This window comes from Antrostomus carolinensis, unplaced genomic scaffold, assembly GCF_000700745.2.
Source record: "Antrostomus carolinensis isolate BGI_N321 unplaced genomic scaffold, ASM70074v2 scaffold15499, whole genome shotgun sequence".
NCBI lineage: Eukaryota > Metazoa > Chordata > Aves > Caprimulgiformes > Caprimulgidae > Antrostomus > Antrostomus carolinensis.
Genome location: NW_010340763.1, coordinates 1 through 9816, shown reverse-complemented (window position 1 = coordinate 9816; position 9816 = coordinate 1). Strand labels below are relative to the sequence as shown.

General features: G+C 52.8%; 1 protein-coding gene across 1 annotated transcript in view; it reads left to right on the top strand.

Annotated features, from left to right (window-relative positions):
• PLEKHN1 (pleckstrin homology domain containing N1) overlaps nucleotides 1-9785 on the top strand; it is a gene marked incomplete at both ends in the record, with an annotated part of 19997 nt that extends 10212 nt beyond the window's left edge. Inside the window, 9 exons of the mRNA XM_029087050.1 lie at nucleotides 1255-1379; nucleotides 2590-2739; nucleotides 3142-3222; nucleotides 6544-6613; nucleotides 7092-7246; nucleotides 7800-7994; nucleotides 8504-8756; nucleotides 8873-8886; nucleotides 9633-9785. Of these exons, the coding sequence (XP_028942883.1) occupies nucleotides 1255-1379; nucleotides 2590-2739; nucleotides 3142-3222; nucleotides 6544-6613; nucleotides 7092-7246; nucleotides 7800-7994; nucleotides 8504-8756; nucleotides 8873-8886; nucleotides 9633-9785 (1196 nt within the window). The remainder of the gene's footprint in view (nucleotides 1-1254; nucleotides 1380-2589; nucleotides 2740-3141; nucleotides 3223-6543; nucleotides 6614-7091; nucleotides 7247-7799; nucleotides 7995-8503; nucleotides 8757-8872; nucleotides 8887-9632) is intronic.
• Nucleotides 9786-9816: the final 31 nt, after the last annotated feature.

Here is a 9816-nt window from a genome sequence, read left to right as displayed (position 1 = left end):
GTTTGTACAAGGACCTGGATGCCCAGAGAAGTATTCAGAGCTGCCAGGGTATCTAGATAATGTTACCACCTTTATCCCCTCCTTGCAACTCTATAAAGTAGGAAATCACTTTATCTACATTGTAAAGACAGAGAAACCAAGGCAAGAAGAGACCAGAGAGCTCCAAAGCCACGATGGTACACAGACACTTGGGTGCCCAGTAATGCCTGACACCTAATTGCTGTAATGGCTCTGAATGGAGTGACTTCTGGAAAGTCACTCAAGGAGTCTCTGCCTCATTTTCCCCATCTCTGTTTTGTTTACCTGAGTGCATTTCTTGACAGACAGAGGTGTTTCAAAGTCTTAATTAACTGTTGCCCATAAACAGTGCAGGAATTACAGGGTGAAAGACTCCACGGAAGGGCAAAGTATCATGCTTATCCAGTGCACTTGCTTATCTGAATACTTTCAAGTCCCGCAAAACCCGATCTTACTGAGCATGCCCCAGGTATGGTTTAATCTGAGATCACCAGTAAATTATTAATCATAACATACATTCTGCAGTCTGCCAGAAATGATTATTAACGTCACTAGGTTATGTCTGTAGTGAGTAGCAGAGGGTGTGTGAGACTATTTTGCCCACACTAGTAAGCAGATGATAGCTGGAAACTAAAATCAACAAGGTGTAAGGCTGTTCCTGCCTTCAAGTGTATGTCTGAGAGCAGCTTCTGCTTCTCTGGAACAGATTAGATTTGGTGAAGCAATAAATAAATAGTGTCAGAAAGCTACTGATGGTCTGCATATCGAGTGCCAAAGTGAAACTAAAAAATAGCATGAAAAAAAAAAGCTTCATGCTAACTCAACATGCGTTGAGCTAGGCTGTCTGCAGCAGCACGTCGTGATAGTCTCTGCCCGCAGAGATGCTTTTCACAAGCTGTTGGGGACTTTTAAAGCTGAAATGTGGCTGTTGATTTCAAGCTGAGCTTTTGTAGTGTCTTTGATTTTTGTTCTTGGCTTGGTTTTGGACTGAGAAGTGACTGGTGGGCAGAGCTAGATGTGACTACATGAGCAGGCGGTGAGAAGGTGCTGATGTGGGGATGTGAACTCAAGGTAGTGGCAGGAAGGACTTGGAGCATGAAGCCAACAAAGCAATGCACACATGGACAGCCCATGGTGTGATGTGCTGAGCATACCAGCTTTGGCCAGCTGATGGCTTGTGGATGCTGCAATTTGTGCTCTTATCCACTCAACTCATCTTGTCTCTCGCATACCTAGGTCCTCTGCTGAATCCCCTTATCGTGTTCTGTCCTACTGAGTCAGAGCTGAAGCAGTGGCTTTATCACCTGGAGAAACAGATCCAGCTAAATGGAGGAAGCCTTGGCTTGCCCTTTCTCTCTCAGGTTAGTGTCTTGGGATGGTGAGGGTTGTGTCTGTTGCCCACGCTGTTGGCTCAGAGCTGAACAACCAGGACCAGTTGGGTGGATGCTGCCCTGCTCCTGCTGTGTTCAGTGGGAGGGATAATCTCTGCAGCCAGCCCTTCTCAGCTGTCTTCACCACATTTCATAGAATCATAGAATCACAGACTGGTTTGGGTTGGAAGTGACCCTCAAAGGTCATCTAGTCCAACCCCCCTGCAGTGAGCAGGGACATCTTTACTAGAGCAGGTTGCTCAGAGCCCCATCAAGCCTGACCTTGAATATCTCCAGGGATGGATCCACTTCCAAATGCTCCTTGCTGTGCTTGCTGCTCTTTCCAAACACTGGAAGGGGGTGTGGGGTTATCTCCTGACTTAATCCCCCTTTTTCAGGCCAGCTGCTTGAGCGCTTCACTACAGCAGTCAACGAGCTGCCCCTCTGACGTGGTGCACAGGGGTTTGGGTGTCACTTGTACCACTTCCAGCAGCTCCCAGGGCTATGCATGGTCTGTAACTCAGCCCTTCCAACATGTAGCAATTGTCCCCTCTCCATTTCAGTCTGAATGGCAACCCCAGAGGTGCCCAGTGCTGCTGAGACCTGACAACAACTTGCTGCATGTCTGCTGTGTGTGTGTGTGTGCACACAGCTTCTCATTTTGGAGCTTGCCTTTTGTGCAGTCTCCTGCCAGGGAAAGGTGCAAAAAGAAAGGTTTACAAGAGAACCTGGTGTGGTGAAAGGGACACCAGCGACCCAGAGGTGCCAGCACTGCAGCCTCTGAAGGGACAGAGTTTTGGGTCTGCTTCAGAGAAATTCTCACACAGTTGGCTGCTTGTGCACTTATCCAGAGTTTACAGAATATTTGAATGAGGAACCCAGGACTGGGGCCTAGAGAAAAGGACCAGATTCAAGAGACCTGTCTTCTCTTCCAGTCTTTGTGGGGTGTTTTACTTCCCTCCCTGTCTTCATCTCCCCACTTGTAAAACAGAGGCATTCCCCTTTGAAAGGCAATGTACAGATATGCAGGGTACCAAGTACAATTGTTCAGTCCCAGGTGGAAAACTGGCTCCTGCACACATTTATTTACTCTTCCCTGCTTCTGCCACACTTGAAAATGTCCTGAGATGGGCCATGCACTGGCTAAACTCTTAGGGGAGGACATGTCTACCCTGCTTCTCAGTTCTGCTCCTGTCCCTAGAACGACTGGAAGCAGAGCTCTGCAGGGAAGGAGGAGCTGCGATGGTCCGTGCAGAACATGCCTGTCCAGGAGTGGAGAGGGACCCAGCGGGAATCCCTAGGCGATGTCCTCTGTGTTTCCAAAGTGAAGCTTCAGCATCTGCCTTTCCAGGTAGGACACATCTCTGGGGATGAACCTTCTGTCAGCATGGCTTGGAAAAGACAATGGGTGGAGTAACTAGCGCAGAGTCCTGCCAACCTGCTGCCACTGACCCAATGGGGCCCTGAAGGTGCCTTTTACCCACATCCCAGTAAATGGAAGAAGGTTTGTTACTGCTCCCGTGGCCCAGCAGCAGTGGTGCTTGGGGACAGGATGTGCACAAGTGTTTGCAGGACAGGGCTGGTGGCTGGAGCTGGCAGGAATGGCCAGTGGAGCCCAGCTGCGGGGAAGCAGCTCAGCTGTTTGCAGAGCCTTTGCCTCAGGCTGTGGTCAGAGAGACACGGTGAAGGGCTCTCCAGGTCTGAGTCCTGTCTGGCTGTTCACAGGGAACCTTCTTCCTCTTTACTTTCCAAGGAGCAGCATGACCGGCTGCTGGTGCTTTACCCGTCCACACTGGTGATAGTATCTGAAGAGGGCAACAGCCTTTGTTTTAAGGTAAGTTCATTTTGGAGCATCTTCCTGCTTTCTCTCACCCATCCACAGCAACTCTTTCATCATTTCTTTGGCTTGTTGCTCTCCTCCACCTGGGTTCCCTTGTTCTCCTCACATTGGCAAGGGCTTTCCCTTCACTCTGCTCCCTTGCCAGCTGGCAGGTGAACAGGCAGAGGGATGTTGCAAGCTATCTTCCCATGAGAAACACCTTGCCCTCCTACAAAAGCCTGGGGGGAAAGGAGCTGGCTGCCAAGGAATCTGAGTTTTTGGGAGGAGGGAGGCTGGCATGTTTTGGTGTGGTTGTGCTGGCACAGAGCCTGGCTTGCTTGCTTGAGACAGGAGCTGGGAGAGTTCCAGAGTGTGTCCCTGTGGGGGTTTGGCTTCCCAGACCCCACTCCATGGGACTATTTGAAAGCAGGCAGCATCCAGGCAGCACATCTGCTTCTGGTGGGGAAGGACAAAGGTGGTCAGTTGGCTGGTGGGCAGAGAAGAGAGGTTGCTGCTGGTGCACAGCGTTTTCTGCTCCTTCCCTCTGTGGAGTGAGAGCTCCGAGCAATGTCTGGGCACGCCAGCGGAAGGGCCAGTGAGGATGTGGAGGCCTGAGTGCCCCAGGGGACATGAGACAAGCTTCTCTAGTCCACTGGTGTGTCTTTGCTTGTAGGAACAACAGCACAGACAGGCACCGTGGGCCCTGGGAGCTGCATTGGCATTGCCTGCAGCCTGCATAGCCCTTGAACTTGATTGCCACCATCCATCTTAGACATCATGGCAATGGCTGTTAAACAGCCCTGTGCTTTCTGGTCCTGTTTTCCCATAGTAGAACAAATGTGTCAAATGTGCTGAACAGTCTCTGAAGCTGCAGGTGTAGCAGCACCAGCACATGATGGAGCAGAGCTGAGCTGCTCCTCCAAAGGAGCATCCTCCTTAGTCACTGAGAGAGGAGCCAGTGATATGGAAACCCTGCAGAGATTGTGGAATTTAGTGTGAGCTCACCGAGATCCCTCTTCATGTGATTTTACCATGTCCACCTCAGGTCCTGAGCCATGCAGGCTGCTTTTAATTCAAGACCTGCACAGAGGATCTCCCTGGCCAGAGGAGATGGCTGTGCCTGCAGTGGGAAGGGGTGTGAGAAGGGACACATGCCAGTCAGAGCTCTCCTCCATCCCCAGTTTAACATCAGAGGGTGGTTTCCAGTATCTGGTGGCTTGTGTGACACACCTCAGAGCTTGTTTTCGGGAACATGTTGTTTGCAGCTCCTGGAAATGGGGCACCATGTAAGGAAGGGGGCTTGGGCTGGGCTCTCAGATTAACTCATCTCTTTTGAAACCTTAAATCAGATTTGTCTGCCCTGTCCATGCAATGTTCCCTTCCCACGCTGCATGAGTTTTGGTCCTTGGGTGTCTCGCTGGCTGGGGTGATGGCAGGGCTCTCTGCAGCCATCAGAGCAGCAGAGTGGTGATTCACCAGCCTGTGACACGGCGGTGGGAACCGGATTTTCCACAGGCATGTCAGGGCACAGAAGCCTTCTCCTAGGGCTTCTGCAAATTAACTTCCCTTCCCCGCAAGCAGACGCTGAGCCCTCCAATTTGTGTGTGAAGGAATAGCCCGGCCCTTTTGTTCTTCAGTTTCATACAAACCACAGGAGCTGCTGCTGCCAAGTTTGTGTGTGGGACAGGGAAGGGGAAGAGAGGGGCTGAGCCTACCAGGATGGGGCTCACCCAAAGCAGGAGGCTCTGGCTCAGCACTGGTGGGAAAAGGCCCTGGGCGAGGTGGAAATCAGCAAGGGGGGAGCTGCTGGGGTGGGGGGCAGGTTAATGGTTGGACTTGATGATCTTAAAGGGCTTCTCTAATCGAGGCAGTTCTGTGTGATTCTGTGATTCACTCCTGCTTTTCTCTGCTCCCTCTGCTTCTGGGCATGGGGGAGAGTAGTGTGAAGCAGGAACTGAGCTCTCCCCTGAGCTCTCTCCAGCTCCTGTGTTTGCCATCCTGGCCAGGAGCTGCTCCCAGGGCCATTGCCACCAGCTGCCCCTGCCTAGACAGGGTTGGGGTGACATTCAGGTGAGGTGAACAGGGGCTAAGGAACAAAGAACTGGTGTGTCACTTGGTTTCCCCCTGCTCAGAGAAAGAGGGAGATGAGAAGTAAAGTGATGAGCTCGTCTGTGAGATGGTTCCAGTGCAAAATCTGCTTCAGCTGCTCTCCCAGGACTGTTCTTGTTCCATTTATGTAAAGAAAATTCATCTTAGGGAGCCCCAGAGTATGAAGAGACCTAGATCCTAATTCAGTGTTGACAAACCCTTGGCCCTTGTGCCAAGTTGCCCATCACAGTGAATTAAACTGTCAGCGATGACACTTAAAGGACATCTGGCAGCAGACAGAGCTCTGATGTTGAGCTGAGGATGGGATGCAGCTGCAGGAGAAGAGGAGACCTGGACACTGCTGGCTCCTGCCCATCCCACAGAGCTTTGCAGGAGAACCAGGCCTGGCATGGACCAATGCAGGGATGGCCAAGGGACACCAGGGTGATGGCAGAGAGGACAGTGGTGGATGCACATGCAAAGGCACTGACGGGAAATAGCATGTGGTATCTTCTGACTCCAGTTTTTTCCAGGGACAGGCTGCTTTGGCTTCTCTGCCTCGGTTCCCTGCTGATAGGAACGTACATGCAGTGCTTGCCAGGAGCAAACCTCGCTCGGGTCACAGGAGTGGCATTCACAACTGTGCCGTGGAGCACCAGAGCTCACGTTTCAGCAGCTGGCATGTACAGGACTGTCTTTGTCAGTCTTTGCAGGGTAGGGATTGTGGGGATTCCTGTTTGCAAAGCTGGAAGTCCCAATCCAGCAACTACAACTTTGTTCAGGACCACGTTTGCCAAATTTTCTGGAGAAGTCAGCTGTTAAACTGTGGGAAAGTTGAAAAAAGAGCTAGAAGGGAAGGAGTGTTTTTCCAAACTCAGGTCTTAGGAGGGGCTTTGTAAGAACAAAGCTTTGTGAAATGGCTCGTGGGCTCATGCTGGCTTTGTTCCTGCTCTAGGACTGGTGATGGGAGAGAGCTGTGAGCAGGGAGGGTGAGTTTACTGGGACAAGGCTGAGTCAATCTGCTGGAGATGGAGTTCTCTTTGTGCCCCACACCTATGAGAGGACAGAGGTACCCAAGTCCTCACCCAGATTAGCAGCAACTTGGGCACCTCTCACCTCCTGCAGACCTAGCCGTGGGGATTTAGGTGCTGAGCTTCTCCTTCCTTCTGAGCAACCTGGTCTAGTGGAGGGTGTCCCTGCTGAGCTGCACTCAGCTGTGTGGTCCTAAGCCTGCTTCTCTCTCGACAGGGCGAGCTGCCACTCAACGCCATCCAAGTGCTATTTGAAGAGAACGAGAAAACCTCCTTTTTAATAGAAGGTGCGTGTCCTGCATGCCGAGGGGTGTGCTGGCAGCAGCCACCGAGGTTCCTGGGGTCGGGCTGGTTTCACTAAGCTGCTGTGACCATCTTCATGGCTGTGCTTGCTCACGTCAGCACCCAAACTCTATGAACTGACCTGCTTGGAAATCTTGGACCATCTCTGCCCTGGCTGCTCTGCAGGGCCTGGCTTTGCTGGCAGGGAGAGGCTGTGAGCCAGCAGCAGCTCTTGCACCTGGGGATGTGCTTGTCACAGCACGTCTGCGCAGATTCCCCATCATTTAGACCCAGCTTGTGTTAGCCCCTGTCCTTACCTTCATCCAGGTGCTCCAGCAGAGCATTCCCATTGTCCCTGCACTGGTGTGAGGATCTCCAGACCCTGGGAGAACATGGGGAGGGATGGAGCACGGGGATTCCCATGGGTTTCTGAAGGAAGGAATGTGGGCTGTCAGTCAACAGCAGTGAGTGATGTTTTTCCAGGCCGGCTGATCAATTCGATCCGGGTGATCTGCCGCAGCTATGATGATTACCAGGAGTGGCTCTACTGTCTCAAAACAGCCCAGTTTCGAAACGCCGACTCCTCCCTCTCTGGATCAGAGAGTTTCTCGGGATCAAAGCTGCCCCACCCCAGCCAGGTAACAGATGATGTGGGTTTGCATGATCATCAATAGATGGAGATCTCCCAGGACTCTTGTCTGTCCTGTCTCTGTGAGTCCTCTTGTGACACAACAGACTTTGCTTCAAGTCCCCTGCTCAAAGGCTGTCAAGTTGCTGATCCCTACTAATTACTTTGAAGCCCTGTATGACATTATATAGGGATATATGGTATTAAATTCCTTCAAAAGCAGAGCCCTGGCCATAGATTGTGACAGTGTTGTGCAGTGAGGCATTGGCATGAGGATGTTAACAGGGTCTTGCAAGGAAGGGGAGACCCATCCTGCCAGCACCACAGCTGGGATGGGGTCAAGGTGCCTCAGCACCCTTCACCTCGCTGTGAGCCCTTCCTCATTCACGGCAGCAGCTCAGCATGTGGGCACAGCCCAGAGCCAGGTCCGACCCCAGCGTGTGGGCACGGAGGGATGGGCTGGGCTGACCTAGCGATGCTCAGGTGGGAGATGGGGCTGGGAGGGATGTACCTGCAGCCAGGCAGAGGGCTGTTCCTATGGGCTGTTCTTCTCCCCCATCTAGTTCGGCGGCAGCGGGAGAGGGTCGCTCACCTCTGATGGCCGGACGAACTCCTGGGCGTCGGGAGGGAGAGTGGCCACCTTAACACACGTCTCCCAGAACAGCGGCTCTCTTGCTGATGGACAGTCCTTCGTGATGATGCCTGAGAGCAGGGTGCTCGAAGACCCCCTCTCCCCTGGCTATTCCCAGCCTCTCCATGTAAGTGAACCCCAAAAAAGCCTGGGACACAGGTGGGGACAGACGCTGCCTGTGAGCAGAGCGATCTATCCAGGTGGCTGGATGGGCTGAGCTCGGGTGGTCGGTGTTTGTTAAGTGGCAGTGCAGTCCATGCCTGGAGCCTGGGCTTGTCATTGCTGATAAAGGAAAAGTCTGCTGGGGGGTCCCATCCCAACACTCTGCTCTGCAGTAGGATCGTTTGTACAGATGGCAAAAGGGTGAATGTTCAAAGGTCAGGAGATCCCACAGCAAGGTGGGTGGAGGTGATGAGTTAGTCAGGCCTTTGCTCTCACCCTGTGCAGCATTCGTAGGTCCAGGGCTGTGTGTGTGCATGGGGAGGAGCATGTGGGACATGGGTCTGGCCACAGGACTGTCCCACATCGTGATGCCACAGCAGCTGCTCTAGCAGGACAGTGCCTTGTGTGGGCAGCAGGTGGGTCTGGTGACCATCCAGAGGAGAACCATCTCCAGGGTTTGTCTTCTCATTTCAGTGCCTGACCCAGGCTAACTGGCCAAGCACAGGGCTGCCAGCACAGGATCTGCGGAGAGGAGGCAGCGCTAGAAAGTCCAAGGGTAAATGTGGACCTTGCAGCCAGCAGCTGCCTGGCCAGGACACGGAGAGGACCATCTGCAGTCTCATTCCTGAAAACCCCAATGGCGAGCTGCTGTCCTCAGTGTACAATGAGCCGTACTCCACTTGCAGCTCGCAGCATTCCCCCCCCGCCACACCTGGACCTGAGCAGTGTAAGGGAGCTGGGAGGTGATGGGACTGTCCTCCTGCCTGGGGAGGGTTGAGCAGCAGAGGAACTAGTGGGCTGGTTTCCTCGGAGTGCTGCCTGCAGGGATAATTGTCCTGGCAGGGGCTCTAGGGCAGGTGAGAAGCCCCTTTCCATTTGAAAATGGCCCATGGGAGGTGAGGTTAAAGACAGCAAATGGAGCAATGTCTGTTGGGGCCCCCGAGATGCTGGGCACTAATTCCTGAGACAACCAGTGCTCTGCAAGTAGGGGCATTATTAGAATAATAGAATCATTAAGGTTGGAAAAGACCTCTAAGAGCATCAAGTCCAACTGTCAACACAAGACCACCATGCCCACTAAACTATGTCCCTAAGTGCCACATCTACCCATCCTTTAAAGACCCCCAGGGATGGTGACTCCACCACCTCCCTGGGCAGCCTGTTCCAATGCTTGACAACCCTTTCAGTGAAGAAATTCTTCCTCATATCCAATCTGAACCTGCCCTGGTGCAACTTGAGACCATTTTCTCTTGTCCTGTCACTTGTTACTTCAGAGAAGAGACCTAGACCCACCTCACTACAACCTCCTTTCAGGTATTACTTCCTAGGACACAGCCTTTTCTTCTGAGGGCTTTCCAGCATGTCTCCATGGCTGGTTTAGTGTGTGATGCTGTGTTTCCCTCCCCTCAATGAGTGTGCATCTGCCCTCCACCCAGGGAAGTCCCCTTGTTAACCACTGTCAGGAGTCATCCCCACCGTCCCGCACCGCTGAGCAGCGTTTGGGACTCGAATCGCAGGGAGATTCCCCGCTCGGATCCCTCCTGGGCATGAACTGCAAGTAGGGAACAGCAGGTCATCTTCCCGTTTCCATTCTGCCTTTTAGCTGAACCGATGGAGCTTGGTGGGCAGTCAACCCTCGACAGCTTCCAGCTCCCTGGAGAAGCCGGCCGTGCCCCGCTCCCCGCTCTACGCAGACCCCTACACACCCAGCTCCCCCAGTGCTCGCAGTGCGGCGGGCTCTGGCTTCCTGGAAGAGGTATTTTTATTTTATTTTATTTTATTTTATT